This window comes from Monodelphis domestica, chromosome 4 (genome assembly GCF_027887165.1).
Source record: "Monodelphis domestica isolate mMonDom1 chromosome 4, mMonDom1.pri, whole genome shotgun sequence".
In the NCBI taxonomy this organism is placed as follows: Eukaryota; Metazoa; Chordata; class Mammalia; order Didelphimorphia; family Didelphidae; genus Monodelphis; species Monodelphis domestica.
The window spans coordinates 423,877,977-423,895,999 of NC_077230.1; the positions used below are offsets into that span (position 1 = coordinate 423,877,977).

Consider the following 18,023-nt stretch of genomic DNA (forward strand, 5'->3'; position numbering starts at 1 on the left):
AGACAAAGAGGAAAGAGAGGTCACTGAATGACCTTCTTCACCAGGCCACCTCTTCAGGAACAAACAACACCAGAAGTCTAACCAGAAACATTTGTGTTAGACATACAGGGGTGGGTGCTGACATTCTGGGGAGAAGGGTGCCTCATGGTTCAATAGTTGTGCCAATAAGGCAGATGAGCAGAAAGCACTGAGGAGGGAATGCTGTATGTCTTGGACTATCCCACCTCCAGAGAGGTCCCAGGAGGTACACAATCTAGTGACTGAGATTGGGCGGTGAGTAGGGAATAAGAATTCATTAAGTATCTACTATATACCTGGTATATCGTAGGTGTTACAACAATGTTATTATTTTTATTATTATCATCCTCATTAGTATGATTACTAATATTGCCAGGCACTATTTTATTACTTTGGGAGCAGGGGCTATTATTCTCTCCATTTAATAGTTCAGGAAACAGAGACAGACAGAGGTTAAGTGACTTGGCCAGGATCACACAGTTAGTAAGTGTCTGAGACCAAATTAGAACTTGGATCTTCCTGAGTCCAGATCCAGTGTCCTCCCTATCCACTTTGGCTCCTTGTTGCCTCTCATCAACCATCTCATTTGAATCCAGAGGTCTTTAATCTGATATCTGTGAATTTATTTTGTAAAAAAGGGCTGGTAACGTTATTTCAATAGAATCGTTTTTCTTTGAAGTCCTATGGATTTTACTTTCTGTTTGTAATTAAACCACTCTTCTTCTGAGAAGAGGTTCCTGGGCAATGACAGCCTGAGTATCTGAGGGCTCTCTGGCACAAAAGAGAAGCCCTTCTGCTCCCACCATTTTTTTGCTCACAACCTATTCCTTTAATAAGCATTTCAAAATGTAAATAGCTTCTCTCTAACCATTGTCCCAGGAACTAATTAGTACATATATTATTCTTTTCTATGGCCTTGTTTCTGCTTCCATATGCTGACACTCAGCTCCTCTGAGTTATAGGTTATGCAAGGGGGATTGAGTGGGCAGTCACATCTTGCAAAGGGTCACTCTGTGGTCTCCTTAGCTACCATGCATGACTTTGTCAAGGCATCATGACCTGATGTCTCCCAGCACTCTCCCATACTCTCTTCCAATTTTCCCAACAGTTTTTATGAAATATTGGATTTTGGTCACCAAACCTGGGATTTTGGGGCATATAATAAACTGTCTTGTTGAGGTCACTTACTCCAAGTCTATTATACTGATACTCCTTTCTGTCTCTTACCCAGTACCAAATTGTTTTAATGAGCACTGCTTTGTAGTATAGTTTGAGATCTGAGATTACATGGCCCCTTCCTTCACATTTTTTTCCATTATTTCCCTGGATATACTTGATCTTTTGTTCTTCCAAATGAACTTTGTTACATTTTTTTCTAATTCAGAAAAAAAGTTTTTTGATAGTTCAATGGGTATGGCACTAAATAAGTAAATTAATTTGGGTAGGATTGTCATTTTTATTGTTAATTCATCCTACCCATGAGCAATTTATTTTTTTCCAATTGTTTAGATCTAATTTTAATTGTGTGCAGAGTGTTTTGTAGTTGTGTTAATATACTTCCTGTATTTGTTTCAACAGATAGATTCTGAAGTATTTCATATTGTCTAGGGTGATTTTTTTGAGCAATATTTTATTTGATCATTTCAAAACATTATTCATTGGAAACAAAGATAATTTTCTTTTCCTCCCCCTCTCCCCATAGCTGATGCACAATTACACTGGGTTTCACATGTGTTCTTGATTCGAACCCATTTCCATGTTGTTGGTATTTGCATTAGAGTATTCATTTAGAGTCTCTCCTCAGATATGTCGCCTTAACCACTGTAATCAAGTGGTTGCTTTTCCTCAGTGTTTTTACTCCCACGGTTTGTCCTTTGCTTGTGGATAGTGTTTTTTCTCCTAGATAGCTCCAGATTGTTCAGGGACATTGCATTGACCCTAATGGAAAAGTCCATTACGTTCAATTGTACCACAGTGTATCAGTCTCTGTGTACAATGTTTTCCTGGTTCTGCTTCTTTCTCTCTACATCACTTCCTGGAGGTTGTTCTAGTCTCCATGGAATTCCTCCACTTAATTATTCCTTTGAGCCCAATAGTATTCCATCACCAGCATATACCACAATTTGTTAAGCCATTCCCCAATTGAAGGGCATGCCCTCATTTTCCAATTTTTTGCCACCACAAAGAGCACAGCTATAAATATTCTTGTAAAAGTATTTTTCCTTATTATCTCTTTGGGGTACAAACCCAGCAGTGCTATGGCTGGATCAAAGGGCAGACAGTCTTTTGGGCATAGTTCCAAATTGCCCTCCAGAAGCGTTGGATCAGTTCACAACCCCACCAGCAGTGAATTAGTGTCCCTACTTTGCCACATCCTGTACAGCATTCATTACTTTTCTTTGCTGTCATGTTAGCCAATCTGCTAGGTGTGAGGTGATACCTCAGAGTTGTTTTGATTTGCATCTCTCTGATTATAACAGATTTAGAGCACTTTTTCATGTGCTTATTAATAGTTTTGATTTCTTTGGCTGAGAACTGCCTGTTCATGTCCCTTGCCCATTTATCAATTGGAGAATGACTTGGTTTTTTGTACAATTGATTTAGCTCTTTGTAAATTTGAGTAATTAAACCTATGTCAGAGGTTTTTATGAAGATTGTTTCCCAATTTGTTGCTTCCCTTCTGATTTTAGTTACATTGGTTTTGTTTGTACAAAATCTTTTTAATTTGATGTAGTCAAAATTATTTATTTTACATTTTGTGATTCTTTCTATGTCTTGCTTGGTTTTAAAGTCTTTCCCCTCCCAAAGTTCTGGCATGTATACTATTCTGTGTTTGCCTAATTTACTTATAGTTTCCTTCTTTATGTTCAAGTCATTCACCCATTTTGAATTTATCTTGGTGTATGGTGTGAGGTGTTGATCAAAACCTAATCTCTCTCACACTGCCTTCCAATTTTCCCAGCAGTTTTTATTGAATAGTGAATTTTTGTCCCAAAAGCTGGGATCTTTAGGTTTATCATATACTGTCTTGCTGAGGTTACTTGCCCCAAGTCTGTTCCACAGATCCTCCTTTCTGTCTCTTAGCCAGTACCAAATTGTTTTGATGACTGCTGCTATGTATTATAGTTTGAGATCTAGGACTGCAAGGCCCCCTTCCTTTGTATTTTTTTTTTCATGATTTCCCTGGATATCCTTGATATTTTGTTCTTCCAAATGAACTTTGTTATTGTTTTTTCTAATTCAGAGAAGAAAATTTTTGGAAGTCAAATTGGTATGGCACTAAGTAGATAAATAAGTTTGGGTAGGATGGTCATTTTTATTATATTGACTCTTCCTACCCATGAGCAGTTAATATTTTTCCAATTGCTCAAGTCTAGTTTTAGTTGTGTGGAGAGTGTTTTGTAGTTGTGTTCATATATGTTTGTCTTGGGAGATAGATTTCTAGGTATTTTATTTTGTCTAAGGTGATTTTGAAAGGGATTTCTCTTTCTAGTTTTTGCTGCTGAGCTGTGTTGGAAATATATAGAAATGCTGATGACTTATGCGGGTTTATTTTGTATCCTGCAACTTTTCTAAAGTTGTTGATTATTTCAATTAGTTTTTTGGTTAATTCTCTAGGATTCTTTAAGTAGATCATCATGTCATCTGCAAAGAGCAATAACTTAGTCTCCTCCTTGCCTATTTTGATGCCTTCAATTTCTTTTTCTTCTCTAATTGCTACTGCTAGTGTTTCTAGTACAATGTCAAATAATAGAGGTGATAGTGGGCATCCTTGTTTCACTCCTAATCTTATTGGGAATGCATCTAGTTTATCCCCATTGCAGATGATATTAGCTATTGGTTTTTGATATATACTGTTTATTATTTTTAGGAATGACCCTTCTATTCCTATGCTTTCTAGTGTTTTTAATAGGAATCAGTGTTGTATTTTATCAAAGGCTTTTTCTGCGTCTATTGAGATAATCATGTGATTTTTGTTGGTTTGCTTGTTGATATGGTCAATTATGTGGATGGCTTTCCTAATATTTAACCAGCCCTCCATCCGTGGTATAAATCTTACTTGATCATGGTGGATGACCCTTCTGATCACTTGCTGGAATATTTTTGCTAGTATCCTATTTAGGATTTTTGCATCTATATTCATTAGGGATATTGGTCTATAGTTTTCTTTCTCTGTTTTTGACCTGCCTGGTTTTGGAATCAGTACCATGTTTGTGTCATAAAAGGAGTTTGGTAGAACTCCCTCTTTGCTTATTATGTCAAATAATTTGTATAGTATTGGGATTAACTGTTCTTTGAATGTCTGATATAATTCACTTGTTAATCCATCAGGCACTGGGGATTTTTTCTTAGGGAGTTCTTTGATGGCCTTTTGGATTTCATTTTCTGATATGGGATTATTTAAGAATTCTATTTCTTCTTTTAGTCTAGGCAGTTTATATTTTTGTATATATTAGTCCATATAGCTTAGATTAGTATATTTATTGCCATATAATTGGGCAAAGTAATTTTTATGACTGCCTTAATTTCCTTTTCATTGGTGGTGAGGTCCCCCTTTTCATCTTTGATGCTCTTAATTTGCTTTTCTTCTTTCCTTTTTTAAAATTAGATTAAGCAGTACTTTGTGTATTTTGTCTGTTTTTTCAAAGTACCAGCTTCTAGTCTTGTTTATTAGCTCAATAGTTCTGTCACTTTCTATTTTATTAATTTCTCCCTTAATTTTTAGGATCTCTAGTTTGGTTTTCTTCTGGGGGTTTTTAATTTGTTCATTCTCACGTTTTTTGATTTGCATTTCCAATTCCTTGATCTCTGTCCTCCCTAATTTTTTAATATATGCACTCAGGGAAATGAATTTTCCTCTAAGTACTGCCTTGGCTGCATCCCATAAGGTTTGAAAGGATGTCTCACCGTTGTCATTTTCTTCAAAGAAATTAATTGTTTCTATGATTTCTTCTCTAACTATCTAACTATCTGATTTTGAAGTATCATGTTATTTAATTTCCAATTAATGTTTGATTTGGCTCTCCATGTACCCTTACAGATCAATATTTTTAATGCCGTGTGATCTGAAAAAGGTTGCATTTATTATTTCTGCTTTTCTGCATTTGAATGCCATGTTTCTATCATCTAGTGTATGGTCTATTTTTGTGAATATGCCATGTCATGCTGAGAAGAAGGTGTATTCCTTTTTGTCCCTATTTATTTTTATACATATGTCTATTAACTCTAATTTTTCTAAGATTTTATTCACCTCTTTTACCTCTTTCTTATTTATTTTTTGGTTTGATTTATCTAACTTTGATAGTGGCTGGTTCAGATCTCCAACTAATATGGCTTTACTGTCTATTTTCTCCTTCAATTCTCCTAGTTTCACCATTAGAAATTTGGATGGTATACCATTTGGTGCATACATGTTGATTAGTGATATTTCCTCATTGTCTATATTCTCTTTTAACAGAATATATTTACCTTCCCTATCCCTTTTGATCAGGTCTATTTTTGCTTTGTCTTTGTCAGATGTTATGATTGCAACTCCTGCCTTCTTTCTATCAGTTGAGGCCCAAAAGGTCTTACTCCATCCTTTAATTTTAACCTTGTGAGTATCAACCCGCCTCATATGTGTTTCTTGAAGACAACATATGGTAGGGTTTTGGTTTCTAATCCAATCTGCTATTTGTCTACGTTTTATGGGTGAGTTCATCCCATTCATGTTCAAAGTTATGATTGTCATTTGTGGATTTGCTGGCATTTTGATATCTTCCCCTAGTTCTGACCTTTCTTCTTTAGCTATCTCCTTTTGAACCTGTGATTTACTTTAGGTCAGTACCTCTAGTCCCCTCCCTTGATATGCTTCCCTTTCTAGCCATTCCCTTTTTATGCTCCCTTCCTCTGACCCCTCTCCTTCCCTCCCTTTTTATACTCCATTCCCCCTCCCCCTCCTTAATTTTCCTTTCTTTCTTGCCCTAATGGATAAGATAGAATTCAGGATCCCACTGGATCTAGATGTTCTTCCCTCTCAGATTTGATTTCACTGAGAATAAGGTTTAAGTAATTCCACTTCACGCTCTCTTCCTCTCCTTGTCATATGAGAGTTCTTCCCCTCCCCTTCCCATATGTATTTTTATATGGGAAATATTATTCTATTAAGTCCCCCCCATTTCTTGAAGCAAATCTTAGTGTTATCGATGGTTCCCCCCCTCCATTTTCCTTTCTTTGCCCCCACTTTCCCCAAATCTTCTTAATGCCCCAATCTTTCCCTATGCATGTTTCCTCTAACTACTCTTATGATGTTACAATTTTTGAGAGTTACACAAAACATTTTCCCCACATATTAATATATATAATTTGATGTAAATGTAGTCCTTATAGAAGAGAGTTTGACTTAAAGAAAAAGATAAGATTTATTTCCTTTTCCCTTTCTTTCATATTTACCTTTTCATGTTTCTCTTGCTTTCTGTGCTTGGATATCAAATTTTCCACTAAGTTCTGGTCTTTTCTTAGCAAATGCTTGGAAATCTCCTATTTTGTTGAATGCCCATACTTTCCCCTGGAAGTATATAGTCAGTTTTGCTGGGTAGTTGATTCTTGGTTGGAGACCCAGCTCTCTTGTCTTTCTAAATATCTTGTTCCATGCTTTGCGGTCTCTTAGTGTGTTAGCCGCTAAGTCGTGTGTGATCCTTATGGGAGCCCCCTTATATCTGAAGCTCCTCTTATTGGCTTCTTGTAGGATTTTCTCCTTTTCTTTGAAGCTCTTGAATTTGGCAATTACATTCCTAGGGGTTGTCTTTTGGGGATTTAGTATATAGGGTGTCCTATGAGCCCTTTCTATTTCTATTTTGCCCCCTTGCTCCAGAACGTGGGGGCAATTTTCTTTTATAATCTCCTGTAGAATAATATCGAGTTTATTATTTATCTCTGTTTTTTCTGGGAGACAGATAATTCGGAGGTTTTTTTCTTCTCCCTCTGTTTTCCAAATCTGTGACCTTCTCAGTGAGATACTTTATGTTTTCTTCTAATTCATTAATTTTTTGGGTTTGCTTTATTGATTCTTGCTGTTTTATGATCTCACTTTCTTTGAGTTGCTTAATTCTGGTTGTTAGGGACTGGTTTTGCTTTTCAGCTTTGTCTGCCCTTTTATTGGATGCTTCGAGCTCTTTTTCCAATTGAGTAGTCTTATCTGTCAGACTGCTGATCTCTTTCTCCCATTTTTCTTTCCAGGTTTCCATCTTTTGGATAAGTTACAGTTTGAGATCTTCCAGAGTTTGTTGATAGTTTCCATTTTGGGAGACATGTTCTGATTTTTTTTTTTTTTTGGATTTCCTCTTCATTCTCCTCTTTTCCTTGGGTACTTCCGCCATAAAAGTTTTCAATAGTCACCTTTTCCCCTTTCTTCCTAGAGGCTTGATTTTGGGCCATGTGAGCCATCCCTTTGGTGGTTTTATTCCCTTTTCCTCTTTGGTTTGGGGTCTGGGTGATATGGGCGGGTTTTCTGTTAATTTAGGTTGCCTCAGTCTAGTTCTTCCCAGCCTCAGAGGTTTCTTAGAGTGCGGGGCCCCTGATCACAGGCCAACAGCCCAGGTGTTCAGCTCCACCCAGATAATCAGTGTGTGGTCCACCCCTGGTGTTTAGCTCCACCCAGATATTCAGCGCAACCACCTCAAGTACAGTTTCTGGGACCCCCGTGGTCAGCGCTGGGTTCTCCCGTGAAACTGCCCTGAGACGTTTTTTCCTGGCAGTCCCCAGATCCCAAGGACCTTGGAGTGCCCCCCCTGCCCCCCTGACAGAGACATTCCCCACTCACTGGCTGTCCCAGTGAGAGCTCCGGTAGCTCACTCTGGTTTGGTGGAGGAGGTTGGGGGGGGGAGAAGGGCGGCTCAGTTCACGTTTTTGTGCAAGCTTTTCCTCCTTCTTATTATAGTGTGGAAATGTTCAAACCCCACGTACCTTTGCCTCTGTGGGGTACTGGGGTGCCCTTCTGTTCCTCCAAAGGTGATTTTTATGCTCCTTTGATGTAGTCTATTTCATTTGGTGCCGGGGAGAGGAAGTGTGTGGCTTCTAGATTGCAGCCATGATGACTCGGAAAATGAATTGCTTTTAAAATGTGTGCAATGTATAGGAAGGAATGTAAGGGTATATGATATGCAAAGTGCAGCCTTGAAATCAAGAAGGGGTTGTCATAAGAATTAAATACAATTCAGGATAGTACCTTTCCTCTTCTTAAAATAATGGTAAAGAGGAGCAGCTAGAAGAAATAAGAGTAATGGATAGAGATACTAGTTGATACTATGAATTCTAGTGTTAAATAGATACAACAAATTATAAGTTGGAATTGAATCAGGTATGTAGCAATATTTTGAGCTAAAAGAAAACTAAACTAAACTAGACAGAAGTTTGAGAGGAGTACAGGTAAATGCTTTGAATTTGCGTTTGGTTACACACTGAAAGATTGCTAAAGGACTTAACCAAAGTTATTTGGAAGTTGTGGAGTTCAAACTAAAATCCACTGAGAGTAAATTATTATGAAAGAGGTTTGATACATTCACAATTTTAAATTGTAGTAAGCTCACTTGTTAAAGAACGATGGGATAAGGTTGTTAAGTAATAAATCTAAATCAAGCCAAGCAGCCTTAGGATAGATTGCTCAGAAGCTATTAACCCCTTCCTTGTGCACAGGAAGGAGAGAAAAGTGCTTATAATTGTTCCACACTGATACTTAAGGACTGAAATAGGGACCTCAAAGAGTTAACATCCACTGTGTGATAGAACTTAAGATGAGTATATTTTAATTGTAGAAATGGAGGTTTTAAGATGCTCAAACAAAGAAACTTTGCCAGCCCTGTCTCACCAAGTAGCTTGTTTGAAGCTGTGGAATTTTAATGCAAACATTCCATGTCCAAAATAAGATTATTCAGCCAACAATATGTAGCTTCAGCCCTTCATTCTGTAAGACTACATTTTCCTGCTCTGTACATCATCCATTATATGGATGATATTTTTATTGCGGGTGAAGATGAATCCCAAATAAGAAAGTGCTCTAGTCAATTGGAAATTACCTTGCAAAAATACCATTTAGTCATTGCTCAAGAAAAGATTCAAAAAACAAGTCCTGTACTCTATCTAGGGGCTCAGTTATATGTAACAGCTGTTATGCCTCAAAAAATACAATTAAGAAAGGATTGCCTTAACACCTTAAATGATTATCAGAAATTGTTAGGTGATATCAATTGGGTTAGGCAATATTCATTTTTACTACAAATGAATTATAACCTTTATTCAAAATTCTGGAAGGGAATCCAGATTTAAATTCACCTAGAACTTTGACACCTAAGGCCTCTCTTGCTTTAGAGATAATAGAAGACAAATTGAACCAGGCTCCACTTAACCGTTATCAGCCTCAATTAGCTGTGGAAGTGACTATTTTTGCAACTTTAATGTTACCAACAAGTGCCTTAACTGAGAAACAAAGAGTCATTGAATGATTATATCTAAAAAGCAAATCGGGAAAGGCTTTACAAAGTTATAATTGTCTTATGGCTCAATTAATATGGAAAGGCATAGAACATGTGGTTTCAGGTTTATGACCATATCCTCAAAATCCGGGTACCCATTGCTAAAGATATACTTCAGAAATATTTACAAAGTCATGATGAATGGTCTTTACTATTAGTGTACCCCATTGCTATTTTACCACCTATACTCCACGAGGCTTATTTTCTTTTTTGTCACAACATCCTATTGTTTTTCCTCATATTCTAAGAGATCTTCTGGTATCAGGACCTAAAGTTTTTGTTGATGCAAATGCTAATTACAAGGCAGGAGTATACAAGGAAGTTAGCTCACCTGTCATTTTCACCACTTCTTTTTCTTCTACCCAACAAAATGAATTACCAGCTGTTTTACTACTTTTTTTGTTTTTTTTTCAGGAGCCTTTCAACCTTATAGTGGACTCTCAATATCTTTTTCAGTCTTTGCAGGGTATGGAACAAGCTGTCATCAGATCTACTCAAAGCAATGTACAAATGTTATTCTGTAAATTACAAACTGTCATATGACAAAGGACACATCCAGTGTATGTCATGCATGTACGCAGTCATACCAATCTGCCTGGACCTATTTTAAAGGAAATGCTATCATAGATCAAGCTTTGATTGCTCAATGTTATCTAACTGATATGCAATTAGCTGAGGAATCACATCATACATTTCACCAAAATAGTACTGCTTTATGCCAAATGTTCCAACTCACTAAAGATCAAGCCAGAAGTATTGTTAAAAAGTGTTCTAATTGTGTTCCAACCCCTCCCCCCCCCCCAATGCATATTGCTGTGAATCCCAGAGGCTTAAATAGTACAGATATATGGCAAATGGATGTGACCCATGAATCGTCCTTTGGACTACTTAAATATATCCATGTCACTGTGGATACTTATTCAGGATTTTTATGGGCTTCCTGCTTGATGGGAGAAAGAACTTCTCATGCCATTAATCACTGCTTAATGACTTTTCAGATAGCTGGTCCCCCCAGAACATTTAAAACAGATAATGGACCTGCTTATACTTCCAAACATTTTTTTTTTTGTCAAACTTGGGATATTCAATACCTCATAGGTATCGCATACAATCCACAAGGACAAGCTATTGTGTGGTGCAGTAATCAAATACTAAAAACATTTCTTTTTAAACAAAAAGGGGGAGAAAGCACCCCACATCAATGATTGGCAATAGCTGTATATACTATAAATAATTTGATCTTTACTTCCAATAATATATCCAGAGCTGAAAAAAATTTTTTTTTCTCTGAGTTCTCTTATGAACGAAATTCAGGTACCACCACTCCCATGTTCTCTGCCACAGAACAAAAAATCTATCATGTGAAAAGATGATAATCAATCTTGGCAAGGACCCCACCCAGTGGTCCTGCCAGGCTGAGGTTTTGTTTGTGTCTCCACAGGTGAAGACAGAGTATGGCTCCCTTCCCACCGAGTTCATAAAATTGACCATAAAGAGAAGGACAAGGAGAGGATGCAGGAAGCCTCGCAAGGAGACTCGACTACGTCTCAATAAGATACTGACTCTTCTACTTCTATTCCAGAATTTAAGTACAGCTACTGGAATACAGAGATGGGTTTTTTGGGAACAACCACCTTGGGTAGAGTATGTTGGCATGGGACACACTTTACCGTAAGTCATCTTATATACAAAAACTAACTCTGATATTCCTGGCTTTTACCATTTTGAGAAACAAGCTAAGGACAACAATCAGGACAACAATTTGTTTGTGCCTTTCAATTGGATTGTTCTAATTGAGGCACCCCCAGTGTGCCTCACACGAGACCATCCTGAATGCCTGCCCCTCAAATCTCTGCAGGCGCATTATTATGGTCATCCTGACCTGTCAGACTCTTTCTGGATAGGACCTTATCGTGTAGATAAAAGGGAAAAATATGAAGGTTATGGCCAATTGCAATATCTAAGTTGGCTGGGAGAATCTTGGGATAGTACTTGGGGACAAGAAAGACCTATTTGTCCATACATGATGGAATATGAACAAAGAGACACTGTTAATATGTTTCCTCCTTTGCTATCATGTAGATCTAAAAGGGCATCATGTATTCATTGGAAAAACATGACTTGGGTGTCTTGGCATAACGACACAAGATGCATTGGAAAGAAACTGGATTCTTATACATTTCATGATTATTTTATAGGAGGATTCAGCTTGCCTTTGTGGGTGATGCCCCAGAGCTAATTGGTTATTACTAATTTCACACAGACTTTGACTGATTACAGAAAGATAGCCCTGGCATTGGATGAAGTGTATATGTCTCATTATGTTAATGTTACTTATAATGGAAAAGTCCAAAAACCAGTAAATAGAAGTGCTACATTAGACATTCAAGCTTGCCTAACAGGGGGATATGTTTTTATAACTACAGTAAAAAATCATCCTGAAGCTTTGAACATTACTGAATTAACACACAAAGGAGTTAGATATTGGAATGTAACCTGTAGCAATTGTGGTGTCAGTTATTGTGTAGGATCACGAGTGGATGGGCCGGTCTTAATCATCAAGCGACCACGCATGGCCCTTTTTGCCACTGAACATAAAGATTCATGGTATGGTAGTTCAGGGGATCAAGTTCTTCATGTATTTGATAACATGCATGAAAAGTGATTATAGATATACTGCATTTTGCTTGCTACCCATAACAGGAAATAATGATACAAAAACATTGGAAAAAATAAAATTACAATTACAGGGATTATGGGACCATGAAAACACCAAAGATATTAATGATTTGGGTATACTAATTTAGTATATTGATTCATCCTTATAGGAGAACCTTGTACCACAGCATTTTGCAGATTCTTTGTATAATTGGATTGAAACAAAAAAAGGATTGTTTTCCTCCTTATTTCATGATATGACTCTTCTTGTAGTTGGTGTGCTTGTGATTTTGTTTATCTGTTTATGCTTGCCTTGTTTACTAAAAGCTTTAATGACTAGTTTTGCTGTATTGCAAAAAAACAACAACTATTAATTGGACCCTGTACCAAAGGGAATTGGGCAGCATAAACAAAAAGGGGGAATTGCAGTGAACTTCATGGAATGGAGTTCCTCTTCCCAGGTGTTTGTGACACACCATTCCTGCGGAGTACGCCAAAACATAGTAATCTCAGTTCAAGGCTGCATGAAGAATTCCAAGATCTCCTGGGAATGGGTTAACTCCCCTGTTCACATTCTGGGGAGCTTTGGGGAGGATGGATTGTGTCTCTTGAGAAGAGCTTTAAATCTGGTGTGCTGTTTACAATAAACATTCATTATCCCTCTTTGATAGTGTTGGTCCAGTCTTTCTTTCTTGCAACTCCATAGCTGTCCCCAGCACTGCCCCTTGAGCACTCACGTGCTTTGGCAAGGACGAATACCATAATGTCTCTGTGTTACTAATGCCACTCCATCATCTTTCATCTTCTTTGCCTCATTTTCAAGTGAATTAATTTTACTTTCAAGAAACTATTTTCTGTTTCCAGATGATTTATTTTGATTTTTAATTTCCTTTCCCAGTTCTCTTCAGCCTCCCGTAATTGTATTTTGAATTGTATTTCGAGTTCTTCCAAAGCCTGTATCCAATTCACTGGAGTTTCTGTTTTTTGGTTTGATGTTCCTTCATCTTTCTCTGTTCTAATTTCTCTTTGTTCATTGTCTGGATAGAAGCTGTCGATTGTAATTTTTTTCTTTTTCTGTTGTTTGCTCATATTTACCCCTTCTTTGCTCCCTGTAGTTGCCTGGGCTTTTGCTCCACTCATTTTGTTTTGGATCTGGGGTTCTGGGCTTTTCTGTCTGCCTTCACCCTTGGAGCTTAGTTAACAAATCTCTCAGTGTAGTCTGTGGGGGAAGGGTGTTGGAGCTTGAGATTCCTGGCCTTCTGAAGCCTTTGATGAGGTTAAGCCCAGCTGAGTTACAGAGCTGGATGTGTTCTGAGACCAAAGCCTCCGGAAGGGGGGGCAATATGGAATGTCTCTGCTGCTGCAACTAGGCTGCCTGCTCTGTGCTTCTTCTCCAACTTCTTCCCCACTGCCTGTGTTTGATCCTCTGAGCCTGGCACAGATTTGCTCACATGGTGCTCCCTCCAGACTAGCACCCTTGCCTGCCCTGAGATTTCAGCTACCACTGGAGGCTCAGCGCCCTTCCTTCTTCCTTCCCCTTAACCTTGAGTTTTCTCAGATTCACACTTCTGGGGAGTATGCCTTTTAAGTTGAGTCCATCAGGAGGGTTCCTTGGTTCTGTCCTGTTGTTAGGTTTTATTTTCAGCCCCCTAGGAGCATTTAGTTTGTAATTGGTCAGGAAGGGTTTTCAGGGGTCTGAACTTTTGCTGCCTCTAAGCTGCCATCTTGACTCCACCTCATTAAATACTTGTTAAGGTGTAATTATGAGTTCTTTGTGGTTGTGGCAGTATAGTCCTATCTTATGCCTGAATTATAGTGGCTACAGAAGAATGTCTTTCTAGAAATGACTTTTAATTCCTTTTGTGGAAATCTTAGATAGGAGTGAAAATGAAGTTTCTGTTTTTTTTCTTTCATATTTATTTTTTTGTTCTCAGATTTACTGAACAGATTTTAATACAAATTCATTTTTTTATTCTTGTAGAATATTCTATTGTTCTACTTTGGACATTTTAATTTGGTATCATGCACATTTCATAATTATTAATTCTTTTATAATATTTGAAATTTTGTAACACCAAGTCTTTATAGAGTCACAAAGATATATAGATGTATACACATATATGTATATACACATATCAATATGTAAACACATGCACATACCATTTCATATAGACTCATTTGTACATACACACATATGTATATACACACATACATTCATATACATATAATGGTGGTACATACCTATAATCCCTTCTACTTGGAAAGGCTGAAGCTTGTGGGGCTCTTGAGCTCAGGAGTTCTGGGCAGTAGTAGGGTTAACATTTACTAACTTCCATACCAACCTGGTGAACCCCTAGAAGGGCAGGCAGGGGACACTGTGCTGGTGAGGGAGTACTGCACTGCCTATTGAGGGACTATTTGATCAAGTTCATAAATAAAGGGAGCCAAAATTTCCATGATGATCAACAATAAATTTGTTCCATCAGTGTCCACTGTACGTCCAGTCTGGGCAAAGTATGGGAGACCAAGTCTCTTCCCTCCCATTTAGAATAAAGGTTTGTCTAAGAAATCTCCCCTGGAATTTTACTTTGTGGTGAGGTAAGTCATGAGCCAGAGACTGTAAGAAAAGCCAATTCTCTTCCTTGGGCTCAGGTCCCCAAGAGAATGGAACACTGCACTCCTGGTTCTGGAGCAGAGCTCTCCATTGGGAATCATAGGGATAAATTGTCCCCCTTTGGGTTCTGGCTAACATATTTATAGAAGGGAGGTAGAAAGAATCTGACCAGTGAGACTTGAAGTGAATTTTTGGAGAGAAGTAATGAAGTTACAAGGGTAGAAGAAGTTGAATTTGTCATGTCTGCTCAATAGCCAGAGTGGGGGAACAAAGGTGCATGTAATGGGGCTTTGTGTAGGTTGGGGAATACAGTATACCCCTTCACCCTCATTATACCAGTGCTAGATGCCCTGGACAGGCTGCCAAGACTGGGAGAAGAAGAAGGCAGCTTAGTCTGGCCTGAAAATAATCCGCTGTAGCATCTTTCTTTTGAATCAAAATCTCTAGTCTTCATCTCTCTGCTCAGCTCTTCTTGTCCCTTGAATCCACTTGGATGTCTCCACCCGGACAGTTTGGTTTTTTAAGAATTTTTTATTTTTATTGATGACTTTGCTTTCATACCATTCATTTTGGAATATCTTCTTTCCTATAGTCCAGCCAATGAATTATTCCTAATGACAACGATTTCAAAAGAAAGAGAAAAAGAAATTCAGTAAACAAGCCAACACATTGACTTTGCCAGCATGGAATATATTCACTTTTGAAAAGTGCATTTCCTTTACTTGGGGGGTTTTGCCTGCCTTAATCTCTCCCCACTTTGATCTATGTTCCATCCTGCTGCCAACCCATATATTCAGCACAGGAAGTCATTGTGTTCATAAATTCCAATGGCTCCCTATCATCTGTGCTCCCCCTTTAGTCTTTTTGCAACTTATGCCCCACCACATACCCTTTGATAACACTGGTCTCGTGGTTGCTTTACAAAAAGGATGCTCCATTTCTTAGGTGCCAGCATTCTCTCTGGCTATACTCGAATATTCATTCTCTGCATTACATGTCAAGACCACAGTGCCATTATCCATGATGATGCCGATGCTACTGATAGTTAAGGTGGGTTTCATCAAGTACTTCTCTGTAGAAAGTCAAAGAGGAGAGAGAGGTGGCTGAGTGCCTGGCCTATATCTTCTTCACTGGATTACCTCTTTGGGAAAAACAAAACACCAGAAACCCAACCAGAAACATTTTCGTTACAGACATACATGGGTTGGTCCTGACATTGTGGGGAGAAGGATGACTCATGGTTCAATAGTTGTTCCAATACAGCAGATGAGCAGAAACTGCTGGGGAGGGAGTGCTGTATCTTGGATTATCCCACCTCCAGAGAGGTCCCAGGAGATACACAATCTAGTGACTGTGTTGGGGAGGGGAGTAAGGAATTTGCATTCATGAGGTGGATACTATATGCCTGGCATATGGTAGGTGTTACACCAATGCTATTATTTTATTATTATCATCCTCATTATTATGATTACTAATATTGCCAAACACTATATTATTAGTATAGGAATAGGGGCTATTATTCTCTCCATTTAACAGTTTAGGAAACAGAGGCAGACAGAGGTTAAATGACTTGGCCAGGATCATACAGCTAGTAAGTTTCTGAGACTGAATTATAATTTGGATCTTCCTAAGTCCAGACCCAGTGTCCTCCCTATCCACTTTGGTTCCTTGTTGCCTCTCATCAAACATATCAATTGAATCCAGTGGTCTTTAACCTGATATCTATGGATTTATTTTGTAAAAAAAGGCTGATAACTTCATTTATTTATTTAAACCATTACCTACTGTCTTGGAATCAATGCCAGGGAGTCCACAAATGACAGTCATAACTTTGAACGTGAATGGGATGAACTCACCAATAAAATGTAGATGAATAGCAGATTGGATTAGAATCCAAAATCCTACCATATGTTGTCTTCAAGAAACACACATGAGGCGGGTTGACACCCACAAGGTCAGAATTAAAGGATGGAGTAAGACCTTCTGGGCCTCAACTGACAGAAAGAAGGCAGGAGTGGTAATCATGATATCTGATAAAGCCAAAGCAAAAATAGACCTGATCAAAAGGGATAGGGAAGATAATTATATTTTGTTAAAAGGGACTTTAGATAATGAGGAAAGATCACTAATCAACATGTATGCACCAAATAATATAGCACCCAAATTTCTAATGGAGAAACTAGGAGAATTGAAGGAAGAAATAGACAGTAAAACCATATTAGTGGGAGACTTAAACCAACCATTATCAAATTTAGATAAATCAAATAAAAAAATAAATAAGAAAGAGGTAAAAGAAGTGAATGAAATCTTAGAAAAATTAGAATTAATAGACATATGGAGAAAAATAAATAGGGATAAAAAGAACACACCTTCTCAGCACCACATGGCACATTCACAAAAATTGACCATACATTAGGTCACAGAAACATAGCACACAAATGCAGAAAAGCAGAAATAATAAATGCAGCCTTCTCGGATCACAAGGCAATAAAAATAATGATCAGTAATGATACATGGAAAACCAAATCAAAAACCAATTGGAAATTAAACAATATGATACTCCAAAATCATCTAGTTAGAGAAGAAATCTTAGAAACAATTAATAATTTCATCGAGGAAAATGACAATGGCAAGACATCCTTTCAAACCTTTTGGGATGCAGCCAAAGCAATGCCCATTATCACCTCTACTATTTGACGTTGTCCTAGAAACACTAGCAGTAGCAGTTAGAGAAGAAAAAGAAATTGAAGGCATCAAAATAGGCAAGGAGGAGACCAAGTTATTGCTCTTTGGAGATGACATGATGGTCTACTTAAAGAATCCTAGAGATTCAACCAAAAAGCTAATTGAAATAATCAGCAACTTTAGCAAAGTGGCAGGATACAAAATAAACCCACAGAAGTCATCAGCTTTTCTATATATTTCCAACACAGCTCAGCAGCAAAAACTAGAAAGAGAAATCTCATTCAAAATCACCTTAGACAAAATAAAATACCTAGGAATCTATCTCCTGAGACAAATACAGGAACTATATGAACACAACTGCAAAACACTCTCCACACAACTAAAACTAGACTTGAGCAATTGGGAAAAACATTAACTGCTCATGGATAGGATGAGCCAATATAATAAAAATGACCATCCTACCCAAACTTATTCATCTATTTAGTGCCATACCCATTGAACTCCCAAAATATTTCTTTACTGATTTAGAAAAAAACATA

At 37.8% G+C, this 18,023-nt stretch overlaps 1 protein-coding gene across 1 annotated transcript in view; it reads right to left on the reverse strand.

Moving 5' to 3' along the window:
- Window positions 1-15,699: 15,699 nt before the first annotated feature.
- The window catches only part of LOC130453965 (carcinoembryonic antigen-related cell adhesion molecule 20-like), a 37,288-nt gene continuing 34,964 nt past the window's right edge, over window positions 15,700-18,023 (reverse strand). Inside the window, exon 5 of the mRNA XM_056796417.1 lies at window positions 15,700-15,871. Coding sequence (XP_056652395.1) covers window positions 15,835-15,871 — 37 coding nt within the window. The 3' untranslated portion in view covers window positions 15,700-15,834. The remainder of the gene's footprint in view (window positions 15,872-18,023) is intronic.